The 15,106-nt window shown below is 64.1% G+C and overlaps 1 protein-coding gene across 3 annotated transcripts in view; it reads right to left on the bottom strand.

Annotated features, from left to right (window-relative positions):
* The window catches only part of TRMT61A (tRNA methyltransferase 61A), a 36,105-nt gene extending 22,228 nt beyond the window's left edge, over nucleotides 1–13,877 (bottom strand). Inside the window, exons 1-4 of one of the 3 annotated variants that reach the window (XM_045901588.3) lie at nucleotides 13,735–13,873; nucleotides 12,577–12,936; nucleotides 9,979–10,245; nucleotides 3,363–8,111 (exon numbers count right to left, since the gene is read on the bottom strand). In XM_045901588.3, coding sequence (XP_045757544.1) covers nucleotides 7,852–8,111; nucleotides 9,979–10,245; nucleotides 12,577–12,936; nucleotides 13,735–13,795 — 948 coding nt within the window. In that variant the 5' untranslated portion in view covers nucleotides 13,796–13,873 and the 3' untranslated portion in view covers nucleotides 3,363–7,851. Of the gene's footprint in view, nucleotides 1–3,362; nucleotides 8,112–9,978; nucleotides 10,246–12,576; nucleotides 12,937–13,429; nucleotides 13,566–13,734 lie in introns of those variants that run through there. The other 2 variants (XM_045901590.3, XR_010405341.1) reach the window with 2 other exon arrangements.
* Nucleotides 13,878–15,106: the final 1,229 nt, after the last annotated feature.

The following is a 15,106-nucleotide window of genomic DNA, read 5'->3' as shown; positions in this document are numbered from 1 at the left end:
TCCCACCAAAACCTCTAAGGTCTGCCCAGGGCCGCCTGAAGTCCCTGCATCTGGCCTCCGGGGGACCAGCCAGGAAGCATGATCAGAGGAGGCAGAGGCCAGACGGACGCAGGCAGGGAGGGCTGGGTCACCCCAAGTTGCAGGAGCCCAGCTAGTGGGCCTGGGTCACGGAGGGTGCCAGGAGGGGGGCCGGGACTGGGAAGAGGCTGCACTCTACCCCAATGGGCCAGGCAGCCCCTGCACCCTCAAGTTGAGGGGGCGGCAGGGCTGGGGGCTGGGGGTGGCCCAGGCCTCCAGTCCCTACCCCTCCCTGGGAAACAGCTCCTGCCCCGTTGCCTAGTGCCTGGAATGTCCATTGTGCCTGTATCCTAGCAACACGCCTCAGTCACCCCTGCCGCCCCCACCCCACAGCCCGCTGCCCGCATTCCTACGCGCCCCGAGTCTCCACAGGCCTCTTGGGTATCTAGCAGCTCGGGGCCCTCCCGGCCTCTGCGTCCAGCACCTCGGCGACGCGGCTGCTGGCTCAGGAGGCCGGGAAGCTGCTCCCTGCCGCGTGCTGGCTCCCAGCTCTGCCTGAGACCAGTCCTGGGTGCACACCTCGCCTCCTTCCCTGCTTCAGTCCCACTTAGGTCTGCTTTCTTGCAGATGTGATGACACTAGGGAGAGCCACGAGAGGCTGCTGGGGCTGGCGGGGGGACAGGGACGGGGAAGGGGCATGGGGTCCCACGGGGCTCCTGGGTCAGGACAGTTGCCTGGGTGCCAATTACACTGCGATGAAATGGATTTCTGAGCCATTTTCTGGGGGACGAGGTCAGACCTGTTAGCAGCAGTGGGACAGGGGCAGAGGGTACAGGGCTAGGAGGAGGAGACAGGGTGGTCATCTGGAGCTGGAGAGGCCAGGACAGGCGCCACCTCCAGGGTGTGGGACGGAGCCTTCTCTGCGGCAGGAAGCGAGGGGCCCTGCTGCCCCCAGCTCCCTGCCCTTCCCCCACGCTCCACGCTGGGGCCACTCTGCAGGCCCAGCCTCCACCACAGCAAACCCACCTCTGGGTCTGTGGCCGCCAGATCCGTGCCGCGAAGGGCAGAGAATGGATGGCTCACTGTCGCCTTGCCGGGGACCAGCCCGCTGTCCGCCACCCCCCACCCCTTCCCTACGCTGGAAAACCATAGAGAAGCACCAGGGCCCTGACAAGAGGAGCTGGTGGCCCTGGGAGGGGAGGTTGAGAGTACTGAGTCTGAGCACCCTCAGGGTCAGGAATTGCTGCTGGAGAGTCCAGAGCAAACAAATGGCTGAAGCAGCCTGGGGCATTTTTCCTTTAAAAGAAGGGATCATGGAAAGTGTCAGGGAAATGCAAAAGCTGAGAAAATGCACAGCCTTCCAGGTCCAAGGAGTCCCCAGGCTCGCTCTCTCCCCTCACCCGGTACCGTGAGGCCGGTTTTAGCCTCTTTCCCCTTCCACAGTATCATTAACACACCTAAAAAAGTGCTCATTCCTTCAACCCGTGAAATAGCCACTCAGGCTTCCCATTTCCCAAATGTCTCATTTTGTGAAACGAGCTATTTGGTTTGTTCGAGGTGCGCATGCAGCGTCGCCCAGCAGCCTCCCCCGCCACCCCTGGCTCGAGCACTGGGAGCCTCCGGAGACAGTCATCTCAGGAGAAGGATTTGGGGACTTGACACAAACATTCCAGCCAGGCTGAGGCAAAATTAAGCTCTAATTGACAACAGCATGGCCTTGGAGAGGGAGGTTGATGGTCTGGAAGCTTCCATGGAGTTGGCTGAGCTGCTTACGCTCAAGATGTGTTCAGTTCGCTCGTTTTAAGAAATAAAAGATGTTAGAACAGTTGGAGAGACACCACGGCCCTCTGGCAGAGACCCCTGCACCTCCACCCCCAGGTTCCAAATTCTGTAGGTCTGGGGTGGGGCTGGGAACGTGCATTTGCACCGGGCCCCTCGGATGGTTCCTGGACACACCTGTGGCCAAAGGTTAGGGCCAGTTCTGCCACGGGGAACATGAGAACTGCCTTGTGGGTTTGCAAAGAGTGCCTGGCCAGCAGAGTGGACGGAAGCCTGCCTTGTGGGGGAGAACACATCTGACCTTGCTACAGAGACCGAAGTCAGGGAGGGGTGCCTGGTCTTCAGGTCCTGTCAAAGTGAAGGCCCCTCAAGCATCTCTTACTCCCTCAAAATGCCTGTTTTGAGTCCAGAGATTCCTGTCTACACCCTGCCCCAGGACACAGTGATTTCTGTCTCTCGCTGGGGCGCCCAGACCTCAGGCCCACGCTTGGCTGTTGGGGACAGGCTGGGAGGGTCCTGGGGACTGAGACTCAAGAGGGTCCATGTGTGCCAAGTGCTTGGGTGGTGGTGCACACAGAGGCTTTGTAGGAGTGTGGGGAGGACGTGGAGGGGAGCAGGGGGATTCAGGGCAAAGGGCCTGAGGGCTTGGAGACACAGGAGCCCCCAGAATCCTCCCCACTGCCGCCTTTATCCACCACAGAAGGAAGGAGGGCCCCAGAGGGAGTCAGAGGGGGGCTCAGGAGATAAGGAGCAAGGTGGGCCAGGGAGCAGAACTCCCTCATCCACTTGTGCTGGCTGGTGGCCAAGGGGGCTGGGGGTGGCCTTGCCTGGCGGGGAGGGGGTGCAGGGCCAACCCGTTCACAGGTTCTCCTCCCCACCCCGGCCCCTCTGCTTCTTCTAAAAATGTGCCCACACCCAGCCTGTCCCCCTTTGAAGGGACAGATGTCAGGGAGAAAGCTGATTACTGTCAGAGGCTGGAGGCTGTGACCAGAGCTCTCGGTGAGGGTGACCCAATTCCGAGCTATTCTCAGCCTGGTGGGAGCCGAGTTATTCCCTCCCGCCGACGCGGCTGTTCCGGAGGCAGCCTGACTTTGAAATGCCCTCCTCCGCCGTCGGGGCCCAGGCCGGCTCGGGGAGGCCCGAGGTCCCACGCCCCGCCCTGCGCGCCCCAGCCCCGGCCGCACCCACACCCAGGGGCTCCCTCCCCAGCCCGCCGGGAGGGTGGGCCGCGGACCCCCAGGTGCCCGCGGGACCGCTCGCCCCTCCTGCGCCTGAGCCCGAGGCCGCCACAGAGAAGGCCGGGCGCGAGCAGGGTAGGTGCGTGCGGGCAGCCCGCGGGCCCGGGGGGAGCCGCGAAGGGCGGGCAGCAGCCCGGCCCCCGCACGCGAACAGGCCTGGCTGAGGTGGCCAGGGAGCCGCCCCGCCACAGACCTGGGAGGGGACGGGGTGCTTTCGGGCGGGGAGGGGGGTTGGTGTTTGTTAGGCCCGTGTCTGGTGCCGCCTAGCACCTAACCCCAAAGCCGTGGAGGTCAACGAAGAGCCGTGGGCCCGTGGCCAGCCTGGGGTTCTTGCAGTTCTGTTTTATTACACACTTAACTGTAAGCACAGGGAGCGCATGAGCTGGATTTTCCAGAGAAGTCTCAACGTCAAACCGCCTCTGCCATGATCCTGATCAACTAGTCAAGCGCCCCTGAAGCAAACAGCTATTCAAGGGCCTCACATTGCAAAGGACATTCTCAGATGGACCCAGAAGCGGCCCCAGAATTCTGGCCTCGGAATCTGCAACAGAGACTGAGGGCTTCCTGGAGGCGGGGGCAGCGGTAGCTCCCACTAGTGATAACAATCATAGAGCCGTTCTAGGGCGCCAGGCTGGCTCTGTCGGGAGAGCGCACAACTCTTGATATCAGGGCCATGAGTTCGAGCCCCACGATGGGTGTAGAGATTATTCAAAGAAATAAATTTTAACTTAAAAAATATATATATCAGAAATGTTCTGTGAGGACTGACTGAGCAAACGCTGATGCGACACTTCATCTCTGGCAGCAATTCCCCACCCCCATGCCAAGGCAGGCACTGTGTTCACCCTCCTCTCTGCCAGGAGGACGGAAGTGACTTGTCACCGTGGCGCCACAGGGAGGACGGGAAGCAGGCAGGCTCAGAGCCTGAGCCCTTAAGTGCTTGCACCCCCCCAGTGGAGGGCAGAGTGGAGTCTGGGCAGCCCCGCTACGGCTCAGGTCCAAATCTCTTGTCCCTCTGACTGCAGGGGCCACCTGCTGGCAAGGCCTTCCCGACTGTCCCAACCCCAACCTCCACCGGCCCCCCCCCGAGTTTAACCCCTGTCCCTTGCTTTGCTTCCACCATACACTTCTCACCTGCACTCTGGGCCTGGTTCCCAGGAGCCCCGCAAGGGCAGGCTGGGCTGCCCTGAATGTCTGGGTCCTCAGCGCCAGGAGGGGCTTGGTCCGCACTTGCTGGGCGGGGGGATGGCACCCCGTGAGGCTGGCGATGGCAGGATTCTGAGATTTGGGCACAATTGGGCAGCCCCCCCCCACACTCCCTCCTGAGGGCATCAAGGGCCAAGACCTCCAGCAGGGCTGCCCCTGGGGATTCTCTCACCTGAGGCCCCGCCAGGAGGCAGGGCCATCCCCAGGCTGCCTCTGGGCAGGCTGGGGTACTGTGTCTGGGCAGCCAGTCTGTGCTTCGAGCAGCCTTGCGAACAGGGCAGGCAGCTACCAGCTGGGAGGAAGTGCCCTCCACACCTACTCAAACTCCCCACTGGCACTCCCATCTTATTCTTCCCGGCCTGCCTGACGTCTCCTGCCCCAGGCCTGCCCACTCCCACCTGGCAAGGCCTCCTGCTCAGCCTCCTCCAATTTCCACCCGCCCTTTCAGCCCCCGCATGGCTGTCACCTCTTCTGGAGTCTTCCAGGATTATAGCAGAGCTCTCCCCTTTGTCCTCTGTGGTCACAACCTAGGGTACCACACAGGGTGGGAGAGGGTCTGGGAGTCCCTGGTGGGTAGAAGCCGGCCTGCATCCCAGTGAGTCTCATCTCCTCTGGGCCTGTTTCTCCACCTGTGCAGTGAGCTAGGGTGGGGCAGGAATAGCATCATCTCCCTGGGCCTGGAGTCCCACATAGCCTGCCTGCCCTGCCTTCAGCAACAGGTTAGAGGCAAGGGGCCCACATCTCTTGGAAGACAGAGGCGGGGGTGGGGGGGAGGTTGGTGGGCCACAGATCTAGACAGTAGGGGTGAGGGGGGCAGGTGTGGGGAAGTCCACCTGCTGTCCTGTCTTCGTGGAGCAAACAACCCTTGTCACACTGCTTGACAGGATGTGGCCCTCAGGGGCCTGGCAGCCATTATATCACCCACCGCCTGTCCGAAATCCAGCCCCAGGCCCCAGGCCCCAGACCACGCTGCCTCAGGGGCTCCTGCTAGAGGAGGCGAGCCCCTCACAGGCAGGTGAGGGCGAAGCAGGCCAGGGCAGGGGCAGCACGTATCAGGGCTGAGGAGGGCAAGGCCCAGGGGACTTCCTGGGGGAAGTGGCTGGAGCCAGCCTCTATGGAGGCCGAAGCCGACTCTAACCCTGCCGGTAGGGCAGGACCCTGGGCTGGGGCCCTGGGAGCGGGTGAGCCAGGAGCTCTAGGCCTTCAGAGGCTCTAGGCCTTCAGGGGCTCTAGGCCTTCAGGCAGGCAGCGAGACGTGTGACTGGGCGGGTACAGGAATTTCCAGGAAAAATGGAGCGTCACTGGAGTGTCTGGGTGAATCCTTGCCCTGTGACCAGCCCCATGCCGCTGACTCTTGGAGGTGATGGTCACTGACCTGCTGACCCAGTCACGCACTCACCATGGGCGCTGGCCCTGCCTCTGGCTTCCCTTCTGCCAAACTGGGGCACTATTCAGCGTTGGGATCGCAGGCCGGGAGACGTGAGGGCTGAGAACGGTGGAGCAGGATGCTCCTGCCTGAGATTGGCGGTGGCCGGCAGAGAGACATTTGAGGGGGTCTTACAAAGGGTGCACAGGAGTTCCCGGGGGGCTCAGGGCCACATGGAGCTCCAAGCTGAGGTCGAATGGAGCCTGGATGGCTACCTGGGATGAGGCTGGTGCCCAGGGGCTCGTGTGGGGCCTGGCAGCACAGCTGAGGGGCTGGAGGGTCCCCCTGGACTTCAGAACTGCCCTGGGCCAGGTACGTGTACGAGCAGGGGCAGGCGTGCAGGTCTCCTGACCCCAATCCTCCAGCTCCCACAGGCCCAGGGATGCCCAGGGCTGGAGTCTAGGCCACCATCCTCAGCCCCACATGGAAGAAGGAGCACACACAGGCAGGCCCGTGTGCTCTGCAGAGCGTGCAGGGTTATGCCCTGCGTCAGGCATCTTGCCTGCCTCTCTCCAAGGCCAGGGTAAGGCACAGGTCCCTCCTCTGTCCCCTAAGCTAGGCATTTGCTCACAGCTCAGGACAGGTCCTGGGAGGGAGAATAAGACCCCTGGGCTGGTGGTTCCAGGGCCGCAGAGGAACTCTGATGGGACTCAGGTCCTGCTAGGAGCCTGGGCAGGAGAGGGGAGGCCCCCCAGCCCTGTAAAGCTGCCCCCAAGAGACCAGTCCTCCAGTAGGCCCACCTCACCTGGCACCTTTGCAAGGTCTCAGGCCTGAATGTGGCCTGGGTCTGGAAGGGCAGGCCTGTGTGTGTGGGGGGGGTCCTTCTTGAGATCTAGGCCCTTCCGGAAACACAAGAGGTGGCGCCTGCTATGAATGAATGCAAGGCCAAGCCAGGCTGTGAAGCGAGGGTCCAGTGCTCTGGGATGGACACATGGACACACACACACACACGCAGACCCTCCTCCTCCTCCTCCACTAGGACAAGTGGCCCTTTCTGTGGCTGAGTGGGGGTGGCCACACACTCGCCCCTTTGTCCATCATGTCCCAGGCTGCTGTCCTGGAGTCCAGGGCCCCCGGGACAGGGAGAGGAAGGAGCAGGGGCCGGGGCGCTGGTGTGGGGGGAGGCCCGGCCAGGGCACTGGCGTGGGGGGGCACCGAAGAGACCAGGGAGCACGGCGGCGGCAAGAGTGTTTATTGCTCTGCCAGGTCGGGAGCCAGCGCCCGGCGGCACACTTCCCTGGGGCTCTTGTCCTAGCATGGAAAACGGAAGCTCTTGAGGACAGGTGAGGCCAAGGGCAGACGCTCAGGCCCTTCACGCAACCAAGGCCGGCAGGGATGCCAGGCACCCGGCCCAGAGCTGGAGACCAGGGCCAGGCAGGTGACACGGGGTACGGCCCTCCGTCCTGGATGCACCCCCATGCCCCCAGCAGTCCTGTGAGGGGCAGGGGCACCCAAGCAGCCCCGGGGCTGGACAGCCGGGGTTCCAACAGCTCTGAGAGGGCTGGGCCGGGTCACCTGAGGCACTTTACTGTCCCCCTCAGGCTCCTGGCTAAGTGGCGCTCTGTTCTCACTGACACGCCGGGGCTCTGGCTGGACCAGGGCCACGGAAGGCACTTCCAGTGGCGGGAGAAGCGCGGCAGACGGGCAAGGCTGCCCGGGCCCCTTCCCCCCCATGGGAGGGGGTACAGGGCACTCCCACTTGGCCTGTAAGGTCCTCATGGGGGGGTGCTCAGGCCTCAGGCCACCCAGCAAGCCCACCTCTCCCTCCCCCAGCCCAGCACCATCAGCTCCGGGGGGAAGAGGGGCTAGCCCACAGACCCAGGGGTCCTCCTCCTCCGAGTCCTGGCTCCCTCAGCCCCCTGCCAGTTTGGGGCTACCTGGGAAGGGGTCAGGGCCCCACCACCTACACCCCTTGGCCTCAACAGCCAGAAGAGCCGGTGACAGCAGAGACTGTGGCAACAGACGGCAGCAGGACAGGGGGCGAGGGGCGGGAGACGTTCCCACCCGGAGAGGACCGGCCGCCCCGAGAGGCCCCCAAGCCCCGCCCCGCCCCGCCCGCCGCGTGTTCTGTCTAAACACAGGCCCCAGCAGGCGTGCGCTGACCACATAAGGTGGCCTGTGCTGAGCTGCCCCCTGCCCCCTCCGCGGGCTCTCGGCTCCCTGCGGCTCCCGGCGGGAGGCCCACTAGCCCGGGGTCTTGGTGGCGAAGGTCAGGTAGCCCGTGTGGCCCACGGCCTCCTTCGTGGGCGTGCCGCTGCGGAAGGGGCGGGCGCCGGGCCCCGGGCCGGCCCCCAGGTCGGGCGCAGGCAGGCTGACGGTGCGCACGCTGTAGAGCCGGGGGAGCACCTCCACGGTGCTCAGTTCCGAGAAGCCGCGCGCCGCCAGCGCCTGGCAGGTGCGCTGCACTTGCTCGATGCACGGCGAGAAGGAGCAGAAGCGCCCACCTGTGGGGAGCCAGGCCCGGGGTCAGAGGGCAGCGGGGCACGCGCGCCAGGTGGCCGAGGGCTGCCCCCCGCCCCCAGCCCCCCGGGCGGCGGGCGAGGGTCCAGAGCCGGTGGCGCAGGAGCTCCCCTGGAGCCACGTGGAAGGGATCGCTTCGGCCGAGCCCATGACCCTGATTTCATCTGGACTTCGGCACTGCCACCTTCACTTCCACGAGGAAGCCGAAGGTTGGGGCCGGGGCGAACCATGGGGTCAGGGTCAGGGCGGAGCCTTGGCGGCAGCCGCCAGAGCGCTGCGCTCAGAACAGGGCGGCGGTGGCGGTGGGGGAAGGGGTTCGCAGGCGGTGGGAGCTGCTGCTGTCACAGGAAATTAGAGGCTGTCACCTACTCTGGGGAACTGGAGGCGCCTACTCTGAGCAGTGCCTGACGGCCAAGGATGACGGGGTGCAGGCGGGAGCCGACAGCCCCTTCCTGCCACCTCCCACCAGGGCCCACCCGCAGTGTCCCTCAGCCTGGCCCGGGTCCAGCCCACATCCCTGTCCTAGCAGGGAAGCCTCGGCGGGAAAGGGACACAGCCGGACGAGTCCTCAAATGGCCCCGAGGCCTGGTCACTTCAACCACACCTGGGGACACAGACCCCCCAGACAGGTCTTCAAGAAGGTGTAGGCTTGGAGGAGGGACCATGAGTCTGAAGCCAGCCCAGAAAGGGTGCAGGGTCATCCCCAAGAAGGGACCCGACCCCTACGCATACTGCTAGGAAAACAGGCCCCACCCGGTGAGGGACAGAGCCTGGGGTCAGGTTCACAGAGCAAGCAGGCGAGCCACTGGAAAATGCAAGGCCCACAAGTAAGTTGGGAACCTCTGGGACCAAAACGAGCAGACACAGCAACACCGCAAAGGAGGGGGCTTAGAGGAACACGGGGAATGGAGACGACAGATGGCGCGGCTCCCCGGGGGTTAGCCACCAGGAAGGAACCTTGGCAACAGGAGGAAGGCCTGGGAGTGTGACCCCCTGCCCTTGGCCCAGGCTGGGCGGTTGGCTCCGGCCTCCGTGGGACTGGTACCCAGGCCTGCAGTGTCTGGGGGCAAAGCCGGAAGGCATGGAGGTGTAGGGAAGCGGGGCCCACCGTGGCAGAGCCCAGGGACACGACGGGACCCACTGGGAGCCGTTGCCCAGAGTGCTTCGCTCTTGGAGAAGCGCCTTGGCACCTGTCTTTGGGAGGGGCAGCCCTTCCCCTGGGGCACCCTGGGCTCCCTCTCTGCCCTCCCCGGCTGCACTGCTCAGCGGGGACGGGGGAAGGGGCCCTGGCTGCCTGGGCTGGCTCCTTCTCCAGAAAAGGGAAAAACCCAGGGCCTCACCAGCGACTCCCTGGCAAAGAGCCAACCTTCCCGCCTCCTTCCCGCCTCCACATCCAGCATCTTCCCTAAAAGAGGCCGGTTTGCTGACTTGTGGCTGGGGGGAAGGGAGACTCTGCTGGCAAGGGCTGAGGTTAGGGGCTGACCTCCAACCTCTAAAATGTCTCGTGGCATATGGGTCCCCCCTCTCACTGACATGGAGCCGCTACGTTCCCCAGGGAACGCAGACATCTCCCACATCCGGGGGCGAGCGGGGCAAGGCCAAGGAGCAGGGGCTCAGCTGGAGCCGCCTTCTCCCCAGATCTTACTCCTCCCAACCTCACCCTCTCACGGGTTGACTTCCCGTGAGTCCTCGGCCAGCCTGACCCACCCCGATTTGGGGCCAAAAGGGGTCCTGGCCTAGCCAGGCTGTGCGGCCCAGTGATTTCTGACCCCTCTGGGCTTCAGGTGACCCACACCCAAGGCCGAGCCCAGGAGCTCAGTCCCCAGGGCCGCACCAGAACCCCCACTGTACCTTCAACCTTGAGGGCATCCCAGGCATGGCCCACAGCCTCCCAAGGAGACGGGATGTCCAGGAAAACAGCATCTGCCACGTGGCTCACACCAAAGCCGCTGCGGCACACGTCCTGGTTGCGCACCGTCACCCAGCGGCCCACTCGATGCTCCTGGAACTCCTCCCGAGCCTTCTCCGCCCGCTGCTGGTGGAACTCCACGGTGTGCAGGTGGCCCGTGGGCGCGATGGTGCGGATGATGGCGTGGGACACGGAGCCGCTGCCAGTGCCTGGCGGGACAGGACGGGTGTCAGGCAGGACGCTGTGACACTCAAGAAACAACTCCACCCTCATCCTGGAAAGACCCACACAGGGCCCACGGGGACAGACGATCCCGGTTACTCATGTGCAATCACTCCCAGAGCTGCCCGCCAGGTCCCGGCTGCCCAGGGTCTGGTTAGCTGGGGCTGCACTGGGCCTGGGTGGGGACAGGACCACCTGGGGTTTATTTCCTGAGTCTGCTGTGGGCCCGGGGGGAGAGTGGAAGCCCTGCCCAATCCCAGCGCCAGAGGCCCCGTAGGGTCTAGACAGAGCAGAGGGGGCAGCAGGTTGGGCCTGTCCCCAACCCTCCACCTGGTGGCTGGTCCTGAGCCCCCTCCCCCTGAGCTCCTGGCCCACTTAGGTCGGTCTGCCCGCCCTGCCCCTCACCTGCCTCCACCACACAGGGTGAGAGGGTGGGGCAGCCCTGCCCTCGCTCTGCGCAGCCTCACGGTGCCGTGACATGGCAACCAGCCAGCCACACAGCTCCAGTCTCCCGTGTCATCGTCCCCCAGTTCTCTTCCAACTGCACTGGCCACTCCTCAGCTGCCTTCAGCCGCCCCCTGCTTGACTTCCCACCTGGCAGCGCCCAGCGGGGCTGTGTCTCCGCCCCCGCCACGACCTCCCCTCACCCCGCGGTTTCCAGTGCCAGTCTTGATGAACACTCCCCAAAGCCATGTCCCGACTCCTCTACTAGTGTCCAGTGCACGCACACCACCTCCCCTCAACAGCCAACCAGCGCTCGCTCGGCATGAACAAGGGCAAAGCTGGATCCGCTCCAATCCCAAACCCCTCCCTGCCAAGCCTTTCCCGGCCCAGTCAGCGACACCCAGAGCTCAGACAGGCACCCCAGAGGTGCCCTCGACTCTCTGCTCCACCCCACATTCGATCCACTGGGAACTTGTGTCTTCCCCCGCATCCCCACCCTGCCACCACACTGCCTGGGCCCTCCCTCCTGGCTTTGTAACCACCACCAGACGGGCCAGCTGCCTTCCATCCTGCCTCAAACACAGCAGAGTCAGACCTCTGACGGCCCTCTGAGCTGTGCCTGTTTCCTCCTGACCTCACTGCCTGCTCCTGCCACACTGGCCTCCTTGCTGGGCCCCTACTCAGGGCCTTTGCACGGCTCGCCCTTGGGGGGACACTCTCCCTTGGCTCTTGGTAGTGCCTCCTACTCATCATTCCCAGCTGAACGTCCCCTTGTCAGAGGTCTTCCCTGACCAACCTAGCTGAAGGGACCCCTGGGAGTCACCCTCAAACACGTAGCCCTGTTTTACCAGCCTCACAGCAATCAACAGCACGGAACCGGTGACACTGGGCTTACTATCTGCTCAGGGAAGCAAAAACCCGGCCTGTCTTGTTCACGGCTGGACCCACAGTTCCTAGACTGGGAGCTGGAACACCAGAGCCCAGAAGCATGCCCCCTACACAGACAGTAGCAGGGGATGGCGCCGTCTTGAAGTCTTGCAGTCCATCCGCCACCTGCACCCCATGCCCCTGTGGCTGAGCAGTTGGCCCCTGCCCAGCCCCTGCCCACCGTCTGACCCACAGCCCAGGTTATGCATCTGACTCTTCCCATTTCAAAGCGTTTGGTTGGGTAACAGGAACCATCCAACTGCCCACATGGAGAGGAACAAATGGCCTTGAAGTCCTCAGAAAGTTGGAAGCAGTGATGTTGGGAACTCTTCGTAACCTTGGAGCCCTGCTGCGCAGCCCATGAGGAACATGCTGGAAACCTAGGTGCATGTGGGCTGGGCTGCTCTTGGCTGGGCTGTATGCTTCAATCTCCATCCCAGGCGGCCCCAGCACCCGTGTGTATGCATGTGCGTGTCTAAGAGCCAGGACCGACCTCAGGCCTTGGACTCAGTGACAGTGGTGCTGGCCAAGGGTGAGCTTGAGGCAGTCTCCCCACCTACAATGAGCACCTCAGAGCAGCCCTGGCCTCCCTCCAGGAAGGGGCAACTCTCAGCCCCGTCAGCAAAAAGGTAGGGAACGGCAGTCAGCGCCTAGGCCAGAGCCGAGTGGCACTCTGGCCCTGCCCCACCAAGGCAGGCAGGACTCTCACTGAACACCAGCTCCCCAGGAGGGAATCGCTGGTCCCGCACCATCAACTCTCGACCAGATCTGCTGCTTCTCACTCCCTGTGGTCAGCTCCCCAGAAACCTCCCGGCAAAAGAGAGGCTGAGCAACCATGCCGCCTGTCCTCTGGGAGGGCAGGCTGGAGGCTGTCTGGATGTTGGGTCTGATCTCCACCTTCAGGTCAACTTTTCAGAATTAGAACTGAGGTAGCCCAAAGAACTCACCGGATTCACAGACCACAGAACCAGGCCGAAGCTCCAGCATCATGGTGAGCAGAGCAATGTCGGTGGAGTAGAGAATCTGGGTGCGGTGTGGCAGGTTCAGTGTCCAGAGCTCAGGCGTGGGGTGCAGCACGTACACCCAGCCCCCTCGGCCACAGGTCACCTTGGAGCCGAAGGGGCGGCCGATGAGGTCTACTGAGTGCCGCAGGACACCATGCCGGGTCTGGGTCTGTGCCCCACGCTGCACACGCACTGCTACCATCGCACCATGGCCCAGTGACAGGATGGCCGTATCACCCTCCTTGATCAGCTCCTCATACGCCACGAAGCTCATGGTGTTGCTGTCTGGCAGGTGCCTGGGACCTGGGAGGAAGCGCGCCAGCATGAGCGTGTAAAGGTGCCAGGAGGGTGCACCTGGAATCTGGGTAGAGGGCTGAGAGGCCCAGCACCCACGCGGTGTCCCTGGCTGCACCCTGGCCTGACATGTTAAGCCCTCCTTGGTCTGGGTCCTAAGACACAAGTCACCAGCCCAAATCACAGAAGCGGGGCCAGGGCAGAGGACGGGCCCAAGATTTCCCACCAAGCCAAGACCAGGAGACCAGGAGACCAGGAGGCTGGCTCCCACGCTCCAGGTGCGAGATGAGGAGCCGGCGCCGGCGGGGCAGCGGCCGGCGGTCTGTGCTACCGCCTCCATGCCGGGCTCCATTCCGCGGAGTCCCCCCTCCCCAGTCTCCCCGCACACGGGCTTCCAGGGGGCCGGGCGGCAACGGGGATGCAGGACAGGTAAGGGCCCTCCGGAAGGGGTGCGGGTGCGCCCGGCCCGGCGGCCCAGGGCGGGGGCCGCGCGGAGTCTCACCCGCCACGCGCGGCCGGGTCCCACTCCCCGCGCTCCGCACGTGGCGCCGCGACAGCGGCTCCGCACTTCCGGCGCCGGCCTGGCGCCCAGCGATGGCGTCACGCGCCCCGCGGCGCCCCACCCCCCGCGCGGGATGCCGGGACCCGCGGGCAGCCCCCCCCGCTGCGGAGCGCGCCCCGGGGCGGCTTTCGGGCCGCTGCTGCCTGCCCGCTTAGACAAGCTCGTGCAAAGGACAAACGAGGAGTTCCCGCGTCCGCTCGGCCGGCTGCTGTGGGCGGGGACGGGGGCTGGGCACCGTAACGCACCCTTCTCGACAGCCCCGGAGCTCTGTGCCCGAGCCCTCCGAGGACGCTTTGCCTCGGACATGCTGTCACCGCAAACCACTCCGGGACCATCGCAGACTGGGCCCCAGGGTGAATTCCAGAAAGTGAAATTGCAGATCGGAGGGCTGTCCCAGAAGTCTCTGGCCGGAAGGGCTGCCCAAGTGGCCTTAGGCCAGGCCCTGCCTCCCATGCGGGGCACATTCTCCACTTCGGGGGGAGGTTAGGGGTGGTGAGATGCAGGAACTGGGCTCCCGTTGGGGTCGGTGAGGGCCAGGTGAGCAGCCTGAGCAGGGGACTGGGGGAAGGGCAGCGGGAAGACAAGGGCAAAAAAGGGAAGCGGCAGCCCTGTTTCCGTCTCAGCAGGGCTGACTCAGAGCCAGTTCCTCCGTACAGGGTGTGTGTGGGGGAGGGAAGGACAACAGGGGATATGGAATGCCTTCCTCCGTCACCCAGCTCCCAGCAACCAGGGCTTGTCGTGTTAGCCCTGGGGACCCGAAAGGGGATAGGGACTCTCCAGCCCACCCCTGCTACCCAGGAGCTAACTCTGGGCCCTAAACCAGCGCCAGCTAGCAATGACCCTGGGCCACACCCCAGGCCCAGATTGCTCCAGCCTGGCAAAATGGGAGTGGCCAGGCCCCTGCAGAGCCAGCCGGCCCTTGGGGCACTCTGAGCTCTCTCTCTTCTGGGGCCAGGACTGCCACAGTATCTGTGGCCCTTGCCATGGGCCCCTCAGAGTCCATGGTAGAAACCAGTGCCTGGCCTCAGCTCCACCACCCCTACCCTGCCCCTACCATGCCTCTGTCCTGGCTGGGCCTGGGTTTGGGAACCTCCCTGGGGGGTAAAAAGGTAAGGGGACTTAGGTGGCCTGCCATTCCCTGTGGGTTCATGTTCCTCTGGGGCCAGCACTCTGGCCACCAGCTGCCTGTGTGGCTCATCATAGCCTCGCTGCCTCTTGCTCTCAACATTGACACAAGCCAGCCCCATCTATGGCTTGCCAGCCTCTGTTCCAGGTGATCTGCTTCGCTCCTTTGGTGATGCACCTGACTGAATCACCCCCTAATTGCTCCCCTGGGAGATTTCAACTTTCCACTTCTGGGGGTTCCTCTTCCCCAGCCTCTCAGCTGCAGTATGGAGCTGGGGTTGGGCGCCTACTAAGAGCCTAAATTAGGACTTGGTGACTCCGCAGTGGTTTCCTGTGGTCCCAACTTCCCACTTGCCTCTCTGTTCGTGCCTGGCTGGCCAGCTTCTTCAGTGCCTCCTCCTCCAGGCAGCCTACCCAGATTGCCCATCTGCTCCATCTGAGCCTGCCCCAGCCCTTAGTCTGCGTCCTCAAAGCACCAGCTTCCCCCAAGCT

This window comes from Mirounga angustirostris, unplaced genomic scaffold (genome assembly GCF_029215605.1).
Source record: "Mirounga angustirostris isolate CCGP_5_RB_7025 unplaced genomic scaffold, mMirAng1.0.hap1 SCAF_9, whole genome shotgun sequence".
Taxonomy (NCBI): Eukaryota; Metazoa; Chordata; class Mammalia; order Carnivora; family Phocidae; genus Mirounga; species Mirounga angustirostris.
This window is presented reverse-complemented; position numbering and strand designations above follow the sequence as displayed.